Below are 18,091 nucleotides of genomic sequence, written 5' to 3' on the forward strand. Positions count from 1 at the left end.
ATAGCACACTGATGATCACAAAACCTCTGTGATTTGTTTTTATATTCAATAATTTGCACCAAAACATCAGTTTGCTGCATCATTTGCTGTATCACCACATTAAAAGACTGCACACCTGGATGAAGACATTGCAGCGGTTCGAAAGATCTTCTGCAAACTTATCTGTGCGTTGCTCCTTTGACAAGAGAGATTCCATTTTTGTCATCCACGAGCTCACAAAAACATAATATGACTGCATATCTCTGGAAAAGGAAACAATGTTACTCACTTCAAATAAGAACAGTATGAGGATTTTCTTTTCTCTTTCCAAAGCTTAAATTCTTCCAAGGAAAATATGTTAAACCTTCAGTCCCCAAAGTAATAACTCTTCATTCCCAAAAGTATCAGAACCTCATACTCACATTTTAATTCTGTACTGGTAAGGATTAGTCTGTCAATTATATCTGCACAAACATACCCCAAAAAGTCAAAATTATCTACCTTTCCAGAGAACAAATGGCCCTCTTAGTACATATACTACACTTCTTTAAATTAAAGAAGTAAATACGACTGCTAGAAAATGCTTTCAAACACTAACCAAGCAGTCTGACAGTTACATTAATTTTTTTCCTCCAAGTTTGAACTTTTGAATTTTTATATATGACAAACTGGACTGCTCTTAAATAACATAATTCTCCAGAAGTTAATATGTTTGGATTACACTAGTTGTAGTTAAATGTTTCAATACAGTTCACTTTTAAGACTGCCATTTATTCCATGCTACAGAATTGTGACTCTGCAATACTACATGTTGTAGAAGTTATAGCAGGAATCCATGCAGGTCATTGATTACAATATAAAAAAACCTACACTTTGATAACTGGCCTTAAATATGAGTACTCTTCAAAGGCAATACAAGAACTTGTGAAAAAGGAAGAAGTTGTTACTGGCAGAATTCAAATCAGCAGATGCAAAAAATCTGCATTCTATTACAATATCCTCAAAAATGTCCACAAATACCCAGATCTTTTTCAGCCTTTTCTTAATCTTAAGAGCCGCAAGACATGACTTGTATCACTGCCCAAAACCAAAAGCAAAGCAGCAGAGCAATGAGGATCCATCCAGGAATTAAAGCCCAGGAAAGAACTGAGTCAGAGCTCTTGACTCTTCCTGTGTATGTAGGACATGACCAGCAAGAGATGGATAGAAACAGAAATAGGGTGGTAGTGAAAATAATCTGCCAGAAGACCACATAGACATGGAGCTGTTTTCGCCCCCTCCCACCTCCTCTCCAACCCAGTTCTGCCAGCTTGCATATAGGGTTGGAAGACAACCTGCAAAATATAAGTTTTTACTTCTATTTCACAGACCTCGTTTTCCACCTTCTGGTTTTGGTCTGCAACACAGACAGAAATCTTAGCCCTATTATCTCCCTACACAGTGCAGCACACTTGTTCATAAGACCGACAACTAAAAAAGAATTCCAATTCATCTTTAAATATATTTTAGAAAGAACTTAGAGAAGAAAGTGACTTGCAAACTACATGCACAGTACAAAAGAAGTCTTTTCAAATACAGAAAATTTCAAAGATGATTAAATCAGCAATTAAAACAGTCATGAAGAAATAAATGCTTGCAAAGAAATGTATCATCACCAAGCAGAAAAAAATTCCTCTATAACCCTACTAGTGAATTACCCCCATAAATACAGTTGAAAGTATGGAAACAGAAGTAACTGAAACAATCAAATATTTAGAATGGCCAGGAACATTGTTATTTTGGTGACATAACACACATTTTCCTGAAAGCTTAGTTTTGACTAACACCTTTTCAGCAATGCTAATACACACACATTGCTGTGGTGAAATGGAAAAGTTCATTAACACCAGCACATGCTACTACACTGAATGAAGAAACCCCCGTGTTTATAAACTATTTGGCAAACAGCAGCATGAAGCAATACTTAGGAAGCATACTTGGTAAGTGATTGTGCCTTCTGCTGTAGAAAGTTCTCCCTTTGCATTTTAATTGTATGAATATTTTTCTTGTCCAGAAGTTTGGCAGCAGCTGGTATCTTCTGAATCAGGAAGTTGTCAGCAAACCAGATAATGTTAGCAGTTAACGTGATGGCTGGTACCTAGGAGTAGGGGGAAAGGAAAAAAAGGGAGAGGAATACCACAAAGTAGCAATAAATATCAGTAATTGCATCAAATACTATGCCACCATTTATGTTCCTTTTGCCTCTTTTGAAGCATAACATGCAATTCCATTTACTTCTGCATAACTAGTTTCTACAAAGTTATTAGGTTCATGTTAAAACAGGTTTCTCACCTATAATCCATTATGGACAGCACACACAAAGTTATTACCACTCTCGGTGATTCTAAATGGTATTAGAGAATTTATAATTCCACTTGATATGAAAATTCCCCAGTCACTTTTGTACTTACAGGTCTTTCAAAATAGACAAGGTCAAAACCCAAAGCATTTATTCAGTCTCACAGTACTAATACTCTCTTTCTTCCAGAATAAGACCTACCCCCAAAATAAGCCCTAGCATGATTTTTCAGAACTTTTGAGGATGCTCAAAATATAAGCCCTATTCAAAAAATAAGCCCTAGTTGCAGCTCATTTAAAAAGTCAATTTAAATAGTGTCCAGGGAGCCATACATGTAAAAAAAGTAATATGTTTTGGATCAAAAATTTATATAAGATCCTGTCTTATTTTCAGGGAAAGAGGGTAGCTCAAAACATTTTTTGTCCTCACTGCTTCATTAATCTTGAGAGGAAACATTTTAATTGTGATTTCAAGTTATCTTACCTTGCTGCTAAGTAAGTGCACAGGTTTTAGACCATCTTTAAAAGAAAATGGAGCAGTAGGGGAGGAAGTTATAAAAAGTAGAAAAATCTTAATTTTGCTTTCTGACTTGTTTTGGTAAATTGTGCATTCTTTCTTGTCCCAAGTCTGTGCTGTGCCACACTACTACGAAAATTACCTACTTCATTACTGAAGATTTTTTCCCCTCTTTATTATTGACAAAATACTAAAGCATTCACCTTTTTACAGACATCCAACAATGACTTGTAAAATTTCTTGTCTATGGTCCGAAAAATCTGAAAGTGCAGTACAAAGAGGCCACAGATGCCCACATATTTATCTCTCTGGTCGATTTCTGAAGGTTCACCTGCAGAAAGACACCGGTTTTGAAGTCTACTTCCACATAATACAAACTATTTTAGAAACATTGAAACTGGCAGGAGAAACATGAGCTTGCATTACCAAGTTTGGCTTCAACATTTGCAAAAGCTGTGCGAAGTGTATGAGCAAATTCTTCAGCAAACGTGCTGTTCTTCGACACCAACACTCCACCATTTACTGAATCAAATTGTTGCTCTATAGCAGCCTAAGTAAAAAGGAGAAAAAAAGCATAACGATAAAGCCATGAATTTTGGATCTTAAAAGAACACTGATTTTGCTAGAGAAGAATACTCCAAGAGGGCACTGATTTAAGAATAACCTAAAGTTAGTCCTAGACTCCACAACACATAGATTTTTAACTATGTGTAAATTATTTACTATAAGAAAAAAAATAAAAACCTCTCTTATACCCAACATTCAAAAAAACCCCACATTTTATTTACTTCATATTTCTCTTAAGGGACATTTTTAAAGAAACCACTTGACATGCTAGTGATACAAAACTAGATGCGTATTTGCATTATTAAGTTAGAATACATTACAAACTATCTGTTAACTAGACAAGATTATCATGCAAGCCACTTGCAAGATGTGATTCATGAACTTGTAGCATAAAACCCCACATCACTGGTGGCGGTTTAAAAAAAAATTACCAAAGCCCACAAAACAGCCAAAAAAATAGAAACACATTTCAGATTTTCTAAAGATATTAGAAAAGTCTTTAATGGAACTGTATTTAAGAATATCTTTAATGTATTTTTGTTAGGAAGGGGCGTTTGCAAGACAGAGGGGAAACTTCCTGAATGAATACCAGACAAATCCTACTGATGTCTCAAATGTATAATGAAGTCTTTGTACTAATGCAATATTAGAGAAATGGATGAAAAATGAAAAGATGAAAAATGGACAGCTGCTAGCAATGTCCTCTGAAAGAATAAGTCACATTATGCTTAATTATTTATCTACAGTTTCCCTTTCAGAGGCTTTTACAGAACAAAACCTTCTTTCCTATGTCATTTAGGATGTAAAAATAAGAACGGAGCAATAGGCCTGTTCAACTGACTCTGCTGTGACCAGATTCGGCAATGCTGTCCTCTGCCCACTATACCACAACATCTTATTTCAGTGTCTCAAATACACACTTTTCTAAAAAAGATAGCTTTTTGGATGAAGACATTGAGGCTAACTGTTTTGAAAAAGTAATAATACTTCTTATCCACCTGTACACTTGCATGTTTAAGATATAACAAGAGGTCACACTTAACATATGTTAAAGATTACTGTGGAGACTTCAAGTTGCAGCTAAAATAAAGTGGACCTAAGCCTGACCACTATTGAAATTTCTGGTGAAAGACAGACTCCCTGCTAACAAAGTTCTAATACCAAGTTGTCTGCATTGCTTTAATTCTGCAAAACAGTAAGCATCCACTGCTACCATTCAAAGCCTAGCATAGTTCTAGCAAAGAAATGAGAAATGCAAGTAAGGATCTTACAACAGAGCATGTGGTTTTTGCTTTGTTGTTGTTGCTGCTGTGGTGTTTTTGTTTGTTTTTTTGTTTTCCCCAATCCACAGATGAGAGAGTTAAATCCACACATCACTGTATCCGGAACAAAACAAAATAAAAAACAAGCAAACCATTCTAAAAGAGTGTCACTTTGACGTAATAGTTTCTCCTATCATACCAGGGAACATCAATTTTACTACCTGAAATATCATTCCATCAAGCAGCTGGCATTCCAGTTTTAACAGCAGCTTTTCAAATGGCTTCAGTTTATCTTCTTGAATCCCAAACTTAGAAGGGTTGTGATGGACGGATTTTAGCAGCCTGCAAGGATTAGGTGTGGAACACATACATACAACACAATTAAAACACGAAACAGTTTTATCTTATCCTGTACTATACTGATAACAGATTTTAATTGCCCACATCTGTGTCCAGCAGCAACCCCAAAGTTTTTTTTAAAAAAAAAGAAGAAGAATAAAAAACCACTAGGTCTGTATAAGCTATTTGCATTTGAATAACTGCAATTTATTCAGGTTTTCAATGAAACAGAGTAGTTATTCCACTAATGTAACTATCTTTATAATTGTTGACCCTTCAGCTTTTACTTAAGACAGTGTTCTTAAATCTGTATGCCCATCCCCATGGTTGATATGGATAGGGATAGTCTTAGATTGGTTCTTTGCAAAATTAGATTTCTTATTGAATATATTTTATATATCTGCCTGTCAAGATGCTTATCACATACTGTAAATGTAGCATTCAGCACTTTAAAAACTTACTAGTGCTGTTAGAATGACAAAGTGGGAGCTCAGCCCTGAACCTTCATCAAAACCTTTGGAAAACTCTTGGCGCTATCAAAATCCATGTTCCCAGACTGACTTTCTTGGAACCAAAAGACACACATATGCTTCTTTTATGTTGTGGGAGTATGTTTCACACCTTAAGAGACACACCTCTTATACATAGTCCAGTGATCTTTGAGAGTGGCATGATTGTCAATTATTTCATCAAGAGTGATTAAGACTGTGAGCAGCTCTCCCAGATGCTCATACATTGCCTGTTTAGAACAGAAAGAAAAGGACTGTAGTTACTGAAAAGTTTACTACAGTCATGCCTGGCAAGTAAAATTTCAGGTATCAGCCAACAAGACATTAGCTAGAGAGTTAAATTGGAGATTTCTTGATTTGATAGCTTAAAGATTTAGTATTCCTTACAGTGACACAAAAAACATTAGTTCATGTGCAGGAACGGCCTAAAGTTCACTGATCAAATTTGACACTAAAGGTAGGATTTTCAAAATTGTCTACACGCATAAGCACATATTGCACACAATAATGGAGCACGCAAACACTTTTCAACTAAGAACACTATACTATGACAAACATGGAGATACCAGCCCTTTCCTCATAAAGGCCAGAAAAAGTTGATTAACAAAATAAAATCTTTAGAGATTGAAAGCTGTACATGACATTCACTTTCTAACTGTTTTTCTCAGGATTAATGATCAAGATATTCTCACCTGAAAATGAACTCCAGACGTCTCTATAATTTTAGGTGCATTCCTGTAAACAAAATAAATATTTTAATGCTTTTTAAATCCTTAGAACAGAGCACATTCATCAATTCTGTATCACATTGTGTTCCTTGTTATTTGGGGTACATTCTTCTTGATTAACAAAGCAACTTCAAAAAATAAATTCTCAAAATCTGATTTAAAATATATGCTATGCGAAATATGTGTACTGTGATCAAATTTAATATTGCATTTTTAAATGTACAGCATGTGACTGCTTTAAACTACTGATTGCATTCAGCACACCTGTATATCACTAATTCCCAATTCAGTTGGGAGCAAGCAGTCTTGATATATACGCCCTTATGGCTCAAAAGTACAAAATCACTTCACACATTTAATCAAGCTATGTCTAAGCTACATATCCAGCCTTGTTCACTCAGCACCACACAGAAAGTCTACTTTGTGCTGCAGAAAACAGCAAATAAAACTAACAAGAATTCTGCTAGCCTATCTGGAATGGGAGGAAGGAATCAAGAGACCTGTAGTTATATTCAGAGCTAAACCAAACAATTATATGCAGAGCTAAACTCTTCAGAGTTTTCAGAGGAGCTAAACCAAACAGCTCTTACTAAGCTCAACATCAGCTGGTAATATCATGGTAGTTCTGTGAAGAATATACACTAAGATTTACATATCTAAAACATTAGACTGTGAAAGTGATCTGATTTTTAAGCTTCTGAAGCTAACAGTATCCATTGTATCAGTCAACAGAAGGAACATCTCTCTCCAACAGAGCAAGGCTGAAAGAATGATAATACAATATATTAATCATAATGACTAAGTGCCTCTGAAGCATCAATTCTATCAAAAAAAGGTAAAAAATAGAATTCTTGTATCTCATTATATAAAAGCACCGCTTTTAATGAAAATAAATCCAGTTTCATACTGGTTTCTGAAGTCCAAGCTTGCACAGCAAAGCACTCTCCATGTGTCTAGACAATGTTCCAAAAACAATCACGCCTTAGGTAGAACATTAATATTTTATACATTTGTTTAACTACATAAAAACAATATAGCATTTCAGGGAATAATTACTTGTTGCTGGTATAAAGAACAGCCAACTGATGCACTACATTCACCATCACTTCATAACATCGGGTAACAAAGCAAGACAGCTCCTGAAATACAAGAAAATAATTGCATATATATGTATAGACCCTTCTCATACACAAATTGTCATTACTTTCAAAACACAAACCACCAAACTTGCAGCCCAAGCTCCAACTACATTTGTAATCTAATTCAAGTGAACAGACCTGCAGCAGGATAGAAAACATCCTATTAACTAACAGCTCCAAAAAAGGAACTGGGACTAAGCTGAGAATTTATTGAACACTAGCTCCCAGTACAAATTTTACTATTAAGGGACCAATATGCACTGTGGACAGCAAGAAAAGCATAATAAGGAAAACAGAAATGGCTTCACATTTGCATATGGCTTTCACAGAATTGCTACACAGGGCCACATTTTAATGTGGATATTGACTCCTTAAAAAGGTATAGAAAAAGAGTAACCACAGCAGGTGACAGACATATCTTGTTGTAATAAACTGAACTCCTGAAAACTTTTAAGGACAGTAAGAAGTCATTTGACAACTGCACCCAAGTACCTTCAGAGCAAATTATCCCCAACAGCAAAGGCTGTGCACTTTCCCACTGGATTCAAGAGTCACACTCTGGAAACCAGTGATAGCTGAATTCAAATTAGAAACACAGAAGCCTGTACCTACTGCAAGAGTGATTAGCCACATAGAACTGCTTTCAAAACAAAACAAAGTCTTTGAGAAGTATGTTTGACTAAAGCAGAACTTAGGCTCAGTTACATAGTACAAAATGAGTAAGAACAGGTCAACTTCAACCACATAAAGGACTACCATAATCTCTATAATGGATTTTATGAGGCATTCCTTCAAGAATAGGATTAATGGGTCTGAGTCTCCCTGAAGTGCAATTATATTTGTTCATTAATGCACTGTATAATCCCATCAGGGAAAAGTCGGCACGTGATGAGTCTAGTCAGTCAGCACACAGATGGCTTCATAGCAGTCAGCCCACGCTGGCTAGTCAGCCAGCCTGCTGTTCCTGCCAGGAGACTGGCTAACAGCTGAATTGTCTTCCTTTCCATCAAAATTAGATCTTATTTGGGCGTCTGCCTCCTATTAGTCACCAGTTTTCACAAAACATAAAAGTATCATTACTCGTTATACTTTTTGGGCTCTATCAAATGCAGCTGAAACAAGCCAACAGATTCTAGAGGAAGATTAGTAGACAATCAAGATGATGTGTCCTGGGAAAGGGGGATTAGCTGCCACTTCAAAACATCCAGGAGATAGTCCAATTTAACAGTATATGCAAATTAGCAGCTACATAATACAGATGAGATTATAATTTTATCAGTTCTTCATATACACCATCTTCTGCAGGATCAAGAGTACCTAACTAGTGTTTCACAACACTATTTTGATAGGGTCGTTTTTTAATATTTTGACATAGCAAATTTGAGTCTATCATGTCTAGTCAATCAAGAGATCCTGAACTCAGAAGAGCCAATAAACCAATACATGGAGATTAGCTTTATGAAAGCAACATTTCACCCCTTTTGTCATCTTCATTTGTATTTTCATACTGCCCTTGAGGATACACTTATAACATTGACCAGAACAGCATTTCCCAGTCTACAAATACAGCCTACTACTGAGTGGATTTAGGCGAACACAATAATTGAAAAAGAACAAACTCTATAAGGAAAAAGTTTTCCTCATAGCTTTACCCAAAGCAATATACACCTGTTAGCACAGTAACCTTCTCTTTGGGGCAACTTCCTCCATCTGCTGTCTTTACCAAGTTGCTCAACTTCCAGCAAGCCATTGTAGCACACATACAAAGTGAGCTCACAAGCAATACCGCTGTATTTTTGTGTAGTGTTTACCCTAAAAATATACATATCAGCATATATTCCCTAAATAAACATAAACCTGATCTACAGAGTGGGTTTGCAATACGCACAGATATCCAGAGAGCCAATCACCCCACTCTCAACTTCTACGCAAACAGACCACCCTCATGGGGCAGGGGGTGGGCACAGAGAAGAAGTCTGAAAAAACACAAGTGTACAGTAGCCCCATTTCAGACCCACTAAAAGGTCATAGAATCACTTTGTTTGGAAGAGACTCTCAAGACCATTGAGTCCAACCTTAACCTAACTTTGGCACTAAACCACATCCCTAAGAACCTCATCTATATGACTTTCAAATACCATTAAACATGTATAACCATGCTCACACACTCTCTCTTCGGCCATAGTTTCACCTTTCATAGCAGTATTAATTTGAGATGGCAAAATTTTCCAGACCACAGAACTGTGAGCCATCAAGTCTATATTTACCCCAAGTCCCAGAACTTAATGTACTACAAAATACATCTAAATCCATTAACTATGCACCTTGGTCTCAAGCACACCAGATGTAGGGAGCACATTTGGGAGACAATTAAAAAAGCTAATACTTTCACACTGAGTTCAAATTGTAACAAGGGAACACATGGTTTATTTTTTGTTTGATGAAACAAACAAATAATAATAATAATCATCATCATCTACAATGCAGGATTTAAATAATAAACTGATTCAGATGAATGAATGAATGAATTCTGGGCAGTTCCAGTGGGACTGCTACAACCTAGTATTTGCGTAAGGTTATAAAAGGTTCTCCTTGCAAGGACAAGTCTGGTTAGAAAATGTTGTAGATGAAGAGCAAAAAGATTGGAGAGACTGGGAAAAATATACTCCACAGCCTTCCTCATTGTCATTTAGAAATGAAACATTAAACAATCCCTCTAGAATAGTCTGTTGCTGCAATTAAGACTTTGGCCTGCTTACTCTGCTCTAGGACTCAGTAAGAAAAAGGTCTCTGCTCAGTAAGAAAAAGAGGATAAAGGCAAAAACTAAGTTGATAAGACCAAAAGTTTGAAAAATGGTGTCCTGGTTTTGTTAAAAACAAGTTTCTCTTTTAGTGAATTTGCCTGTCAGCTAAAGCTTTCATTTTAGCTGCATTTTCCTGGAAAAACAGATATGTGTTTTGGTAAACATAGCAATGGAATGCGAAGTTATTGATCAGCATGGATGGACATCTCGCGAGAGGGCAACAAGAAACAGGTGACCAAGAAACTGACCATCGGAGTATAACATCCCATTCACGTGAATACTTCATATAAAAGTGGGAGATCATGAGGATCTTATCCTTTTTCCTTATGGCTGACATTAGGAAAGGACCTTGCTAGTCATCCCTGTGAACTGAGGCCTAGTGAGAGACTGCATCCAGACTGAATCCAGTTGGCTGCAGAATCCAATTCAGGACTTCAGGTGCCGGCTCTGCAGTTGCTGGGACTTTCAAGATTGGTTTTGTATATTTTGTATTATTTTCTCTATTCTTATTAGTAGCATTAGTAAAACATTTTTTAATTTTTCCAACTCTCTTCCCTCTGTCCTTTCCCTCCCCATCACCTGTCCTTAGTTGGAAGGGGGGAGAGGGAGGGGCTGAAGGAGGAAGGGGCAGGGAGAGGAGGTTAACAATACATCTGCCACGGTTTTATTGTCACCCTGCAATCAAAACCTTGACAAATGGGGAAAAAAAACCCAACACATCCCAACAACTAACTGCACTTGGGCATGGTAAAAGAGATTGTTAAACAACTCCCTATAGCATTCAACCTGTTATGACTTAGTAAATTACTACTGCCATGCTAGTATACAGAAAGAGTAGGAACTTTAACTTTTGTTAAAACAGGATTTGTTTAAACATCCTAGAAGCTTCCTGTATATTCTCTGCTTCAACACATATTTTATTACAAGCGATATTGCATAAAAATAGAAACAGTTTTGGGAACAGGACAGTCACTTAAGCTATACGAAGGACAAAGAATTCTACAGTAGACTGAAACCCAAAAGCACAGGAAATCCTCAGAAGAAACACAGATCCTATTTTCATGCAAAGGACCCTGATAACAACCAAACTGTATAAGAAATGAGTGTTACTGCCTGAAAGTTTGAGTGAAACACAAGCAACTTTTTCCAGGTACATGTTTTAATTTTGCTTTCTTCTAACGGCTTAAAAAAAAAAGAGGTATAAACAATTAATCCATTTCCAGTGTTGAATGAAAACTAAAACTTGCTAATCAAAACCATTAAAATAGATATCTTTAATTTTACCATCATATAAAACAATCTCAATTTATCTGCTCTTACTGAAATGTTCACAAGTAAATTCTAATTTCTTTGAAAACTGACTACACAAGCTGTAATTTTTTCTTTCATTACACTGCCAGAGTTTTACACAAGTATTAAAAAAACTCCAAACAATGTGTGATACATCAGCTGTTGTGATAAATCTGCAGACAAAACATAGTAATGTATCAAACAGCTGCAATGCCTTTCAGCAAGATGCAAGCAGAATACTGCAGACTGCTATATCCACTTTGCAAGTAACTTATGTTAATTGCTGAAAAAAAACACATAAAAAAAAAATCAAAACATACTCTACCTGCAAGAAAGAAACAAATCTTCCCATCTGTATTTGGCAATCTCCCTCCACCATGCTGGAATCTGTGGCTTGAGAAACAAACATTTGTCACTCCTTTCAAAAGCCTATGTTAGACCTGTTAAATTAACATTGAAGCCTAGTGACAGATACTGGTTTGCCATACAAGCGAGCACCTTATTATAAACATACTGATGGAGCCTTAAAAACCTTTTAATTTTGCTTTCCTAAGCTAGACTTATTTTAGAAGGTTCTTTCTCATTAAAATTTACATTGTTTATAAGTTAGACACAAAGCAAGAAAAAAGCCTCCATCATCTGAAAGAAAATAAGTAATACAAAATGTAATTCTTTAAAGGCATATATATTTTGCAAGGAACATCCACTGGTAGTTATGTACTGAAATAATATACTATATCAGAAGAAAAAGTTGTGTAGCACACAACTGCCTCAAGAAATTGACTTGTTTTTTTCTACATATCATCCTGCACAAAAGAACCAGCTCATTGCCATAGCTTCAAAGCATTATCTGTATGAGAAAGGACATTGTGAAATAAAGTAATTACATCACCAATGCCAAATTGTTTCAGTCAGCTGGAGCAATTTTAACTCTACCTGACAAAACACAGTCTTTTTAATGAGATAACAGATTCATGCTCTAGACTTCACATTTTTCTACTGGGCCACTCTGAGCAAAAATGGCTCACAACTGCAAGTTTACCTATGTAAAAAATGCAGGTCTCATCCCTTCGCAAAATATGTTATTTTACAACAGCCACCAGAGACTAAAGTAGTCTTCTTACTCTCGTAACATGGAGCTCTGGGACAAGATTTTAAACACCGCATGCTTCCCCTTTGAACATTTTATGTAACCTTTACTCTGTTTAGTGCATGTCCCAAAAAAACCCCTATACAACTAACTAAAGACCTTGACTAGCCTTAGCCACTTCAAGGGCAAAACGGAAAAAAAAGAAGTTTCTTTATACAGAAGGAAAAGGCCAACACAGTATTTGTTTGAATTTCACCCATCCTTGAGCCAGTAACTTTGGCAGGTGTTCTAAGTAAACCAGCTTTCTGTTATCAAAGCAGTTACTACAAGGAGGAATATGGAAGTAGAGAAGATAATTTCTGCACCCTTACCTAACCTACAGAAGGCTGACCTGTCAGTTCATGCAATTTTCTCAAGCACTTCCTGCAGCACATCTATCAGGAACAAACTGCTGATGTTAATCTGCAAGTCTGACTTTTTTGTGCTAGAGATATGGAGGAAGATTTGAGGGATCCTCTAATATCATTTGGGCAGCACTGCACTTTCTTTTAAGATATTTAAAGCCATGTCTGATAGGAAGTGAGAATCTGCTAAGAAAAAAAAAAAAAAAAAAAGGACAACAGAAAACACATTTTCATATTCCTTAACTGAACCACAACAGTCATCTTATATAGCACTATCTCAAAGATTTCATAGTCCTCAATACTTCTGTCACAGGCAAGGCTCCTGAAAAGCTGTAAAAAAAGCCCTTTTACAACAGGCTCTGAGAGGGCCTTCCGTTTCTCTCAAATTTCTGAGGTAGAAAACAAAGTTAGGTGACATGTCTCTAAACCACCTCATTAATATATTCAGTCCTCAGGACCAAGACCTGTGTTTATTCCTAGACTATCATCTGTTAACGCAGAAGCTTAAGACCAACCCTTCAGAGGAGCCATCAGTTTAATTCCAAGACAAAAAGCAGCTTTCACCTAAAGCAGAGTCTCATGATTTGTCAACTGAATTGACTTACAAGCACTTGTGCCTCTGTGTTATAAACAGTAGTACGAGTATTATTACCTGCACCTGAAAGGCAGATGACATTAACACACTGCAGCTTCTCTTGGAACAACTATCATTGCATCATTGAACTAGGCAGGACTTGGTCCAAGTTATTTACTAATGGTTTCATTGTTTTCTTACAATCAAATTACAGATTCATTGTTTCACTACAACCCATGTAAAATCTAGTCCCAGTTGGAAATAAGTTGCTTTAGGGTGTGTTTATCTGTGAAAAACAAGTTTTCAGTGCTATACTTTGAAAAACAGCTGCTACAATATAAGCTCAGGTTTTTAATACGTTATACATTAAACATAACTTGAACAGCCCATACTCCCCACTTTTCATGTTAATAAGACTGCAACAAAACTTCCCGTTGATGTAACAGATAAATTTTATTGTTATCTTAGGCTAACTCAGGACAGATACAAGATGCTAACATATTTCCCTATAACCTCAAAGTCCATTATTTGGTGTTTGCCAGTCAAAGATATAGAGAAAGCACGTACCCATATTATAAAATTACACTTACCACAGCATTTAACATAATCTGAAGTAATAACATTAAACTACAAACTTTTACAGCAAAGGGAGCTACTTACCTCCTTCTCCGTAAAACAAGAGACCATTATAAAATTTAGTTTCTGCCTAAAAACAAAAGCAGAAATTTGTTTTTTAATAGATAGACTATATGTAATCATGCTATAAAAATTATTTAGATATATCTTGTTTCTTTACTGCTAAAGAATAATTTATATATCAGCTTGACAATATGCAAACTTTTTTATACACAGTAATAAAAGGCAGATGAATTTACCTCATATTTTAATTTCTTTATTTCACAGCAAAGGGCAGCATACACAGTTATTACTTTATTTAGAACCTAGACTCGAAGCAGAAAAACAGACATTACAAAAAGATTCACATTTAAAGAGCTTAGTTTTAGCTAGAATAACTTTTTTTTTTTCTTTTTTTTTTTTCTTTTAAGCATAAAGCATTTACCTTGTTTTCTGTCTTTATGAGCTCCAGTAGGGAGGACTGTTCATATGGCAAAAGCTAAAATTAAAAATAAACAACCAAAAACCACAAAAAGAATGAACAAACAACTTTAGAAAATATTGGTCAAAAATACATTTATTCAACTAGGTAAGTAATTTTTTTTCAGTTTAATCTCATACAAGATCCGTAATAAGAGAGCAATAATTGCACATTATTGGCAACCTACCCTGCAGGGAACCTTTGCTCTTCATATTTACATGCAATTAACTTTCCTTTCACTCTATGCTGAAAGGCAAATAACTAGCTATACTGTATAGCATTTACTAGAATTTACTTAGAAAACTTGGAAAACAAAAGCATGGTCACTCTGGTGTATGTCGAAAAAAATGCTTGGGAAACCTAGAACATGGATTAAGAATCCCAAATGCAGGAAACAGGATGTGTAGTGTATATCTGTACGCAAGCACTGACAATTGGTACTCAAGTCAGCCATGATATTGACTAGTTCATACACATCCAGCACTGTGCAGGCCCTACACATAATTTATTCAAATTATTCAGACAGATGATTACTTGAGAGTGCATCTTCAGCACCAACAAGTTTGCGAATTCAGCAAAGAGAAAAAAATATAATGCTCCAGAGAGGAGAGAGAACTTATGACCAAGGCAATAACCACCTCGGGAAAAAATACTGTACAAAGGCCATTAAGTCAAAACACAACTATAAGTACATACACAGTTTAGTCTGCAGTTATACAACTATTGGGCTTCTGGAAGCCCAATAGCCAGATAAAAAGCATCAACACCCACAGGAAAGAAGTTTGCTGGAATTAGCTTTCCCAACACATGAAGAACTATAAATTCATCTAACTTTCACTAGTATCCAAAAGACTAGAATAATATGAAAACATCTTATCTTATAATATACACCAATTTATTAATTATTTGATAATTAAATTAGTATGGGATAGGTTTCTCAAACACAGAAGTCAAAATTTTAAGAGCACAAATGCATCAAGCTTTTACTTCTCAGGTTTGGAAGGGAAGGAGGAACTAGGAAAATAGCAGATGCAATTCATAATACATCAAGACCTTTAATGCAATGGGATCAAGACTGAAGTCCCAAACATCTCCAACAGAGTCATCCAAAGCATCTTCAATTCTCTTCAGCTGAGACGCATATTCCTCAAGAAATTTTCCATAATTCTTCAACTGCACTTCAGCATGAATTTCTGAGAATTGATAACATTTGTAGAGTTTTATAGACTGTTCAGTAAACTGTGATATCAAAAATTTTATAAACAATATTTTATCTGATGCTGTTTAGCCTGTAGTACTGTATATCTCATTTTGCTGCAGCTTTTTTTGTTAATACAACCACATCTTTAATACTCAGAGTCACGTTAGAAGAAATCCAAATACTACTTGAAGAATATCAAACACCTAAGAAGTTTGCGGAAAATTCTATTCTAAAATGACATCTATTTTCAAACTAACATCTTAACAAACCTAACAATCACATCAAGATGCTAAGCAAATAAATGACTGTAGAAATCATAACACTGCAGATGATCCTACCCATCAGCTGAAATAGTACATTGGCAATTACATTAGAATTTGAGGCAATGGGTCTAATAATTTCAGCCTGAGTAGCAGTTGTATTAATAGCAATCCTCCTTCTACTCTCTACCTGCTACCTCTCAGTAAGTTATTTGGGAATTACACAGTAAGTTTATGGCTTTTAATCATTTCCCACACTTACAAATTCACCATCTTCAAGCAGAACTTCCCTTCTGCTTAGCACCTGGACACTGAATTGCATAGCTGTCCTGCTACTGTTAAGTGCGACTAGGTTATTATGTTCAAAAGGTAACACTCAGCTGGTCAAGTATCAAGAATAGTGGCACTCATTAGCAAAGTAAGCCCACAAAAGTCTCATTCACTCTATCCTGATCTTTTTTCTTCCCACATGGAGACACTTCCCCCGCTTCCTCAATTATATGCAATTACTGACTTAGTTGCATGATCTGAACTACAGAGTGAATGATTACAGCTCAAGGCTTCTATGCCCAGTAAGGAAGTACAATCCTTTTTCATGGAAGACTACGGTGTCTTCCCCACAATCAGAAAACAAATGTAACAGCTAGTGATCTTCTGCTATTTGTTGAAAAGAGGATTATCTAAACAAGCTGGAGAACCTAAGTCAGCTGAGCAATTGAACTTTTCCTAAACAAGAAGGCAACCCTTACATGTCTCTTTATGTGCTCTTTGCACATTTCAGCAAGTAGGCTGCTCTGGAAAGTTAAAAAACTTAGATTTTTTTTTTATTCTACATGTTTAATCTCTTATTCATGACGCCAATAACTGAGCCAAATAGTAGCTGATGGCTGCTTCAGTGGAAGAACAGTGCTGAATCCATTATCACTTACACATATTTTGGAGAGAGAAAACATTTGACTGAGACACTTCACTAGGCATAAGGGGAAGAATAAATAAGAACTAATTAATAAGGAAAATATGAGAAGGACTATGCACAGGAAAGTTGAGACTGAGATGGAGAAATGGGAACACTGAAGTCCTGAACTAATTCTAAGCTACTACTTTGAAGCTAGCAGTAATGCCAACCATAAGGGCATGTGGAGTGCAAAGCCTACCCAAGGAGCACAGTAAAACCTCCCATGGTAATTTCGGCATTACTGCCATTGGCTTCTACCTGTATGTGCAGCCTACACAGTGCACAGGCACTGTCAAAATAAGAAGACCCAATTTCATGCAAATGGATAAGAAGCAAGGGAACAAAAAACTCTCCATCAGCAGTATGCACTTCAGACATTGATGTGCAGCCCTGGAGTTGTATCATCATACTATTCTATTGCATCAAATTCATCTCATCTTTCCAAAAGATGCACTGGAAGGAACCTGAAACTCTGCTGCAGAAAACCAGTGAAATACTGATGGATGCAGAACAGAGTTTAAACAGCCATCATGTCAGCTTCAGTACTTAGCAGCTAGAAAATCTGGAGTATGAGACATTATTATAGAGGCATGCTGTGGTATTCCTCCAAGCCCGTCTTCTCCCTTTAACAAAAGACAAATTAAGAGCTGAGGTGGCTCTACAGGAAGAACAGAAAAAGCTTCCAAGTCATACAAGAGTAGGAAACTGGCACTGCTGTTCAAATCAATTCCCTATAAAATAGGTAGCATTTCTCAAACAAAAATCTCACAACAGAGCTTTGACAGAGACCCACAAAGTGTCACTTTTACAGCAGCCAAATGATGAATTTGAACAATGCTATAGCTTAACCTAACTGATATTAAATATCTACAAACACTTAAGTATTGATAGCTATCAATTTGCCACCTTGTACTGATCCTATATAAAATAAGAGACTATTTTAGAGAGACAAGAGAGTGAAAGCTATTAGCCAGCCAGAGATACACAAGGCTGAACTGATAAAAAATGACTTGGGGATGGGGGAAACTTTATAAAATGCA

General features: G+C 36.1%; 1 protein-coding gene across 1 annotated transcript in view; it reads right to left on the reverse strand.

Annotated features, from left to right (window-relative positions):
* WASHC4 (WASH complex subunit 4) overlaps positions 1–18,091 on the reverse strand; it is a gene marked incomplete at its 5' end in the record, with an annotated part of 39,743 nt that overhangs the window by 19,894 nt on the left and 1,758 nt on the right. Inside the window, 13 exons of the mRNA XM_080363712.1 lie at positions 116–242; positions 1,956–2,116; positions 3,037–3,164; positions 3,260–3,383; positions 4,884–5,004; positions 5,637–5,740; positions 6,203–6,245; positions 7,295–7,377; positions 11,797–11,864; positions 14,200–14,245; positions 14,415–14,480; positions 14,600–14,653; positions 15,689–15,828. Coding sequence (XP_080219838.1) covers positions 116–242; positions 1,956–2,116; positions 3,037–3,164; positions 3,260–3,383; positions 4,884–5,004; positions 5,637–5,740; positions 6,203–6,245; positions 7,295–7,377; positions 11,797–11,864; positions 14,200–14,245; positions 14,415–14,480; positions 14,600–14,653; positions 15,689–15,828 — 1,265 coding nt within the window. The remainder of the gene's footprint in view (positions 1–115; positions 243–1,955; positions 2,117–3,036; positions 3,165–3,259; positions 3,384–4,883; positions 5,005–5,636; positions 5,741–6,202; positions 6,246–7,294; positions 7,378–11,796; positions 11,865–14,199; positions 14,246–14,414; positions 14,481–14,599; positions 14,654–15,688; positions 15,829–18,091) is intronic.

This window comes from Nesoenas mayeri, assembly GCF_963082525.1.
Source record: "Nesoenas mayeri genome assembly, chromosome: 1".
Classification (NCBI taxonomy): domain Eukaryota; kingdom Metazoa; phylum Chordata; class Aves; order Columbiformes; family Columbidae; genus Nesoenas; species Nesoenas mayeri.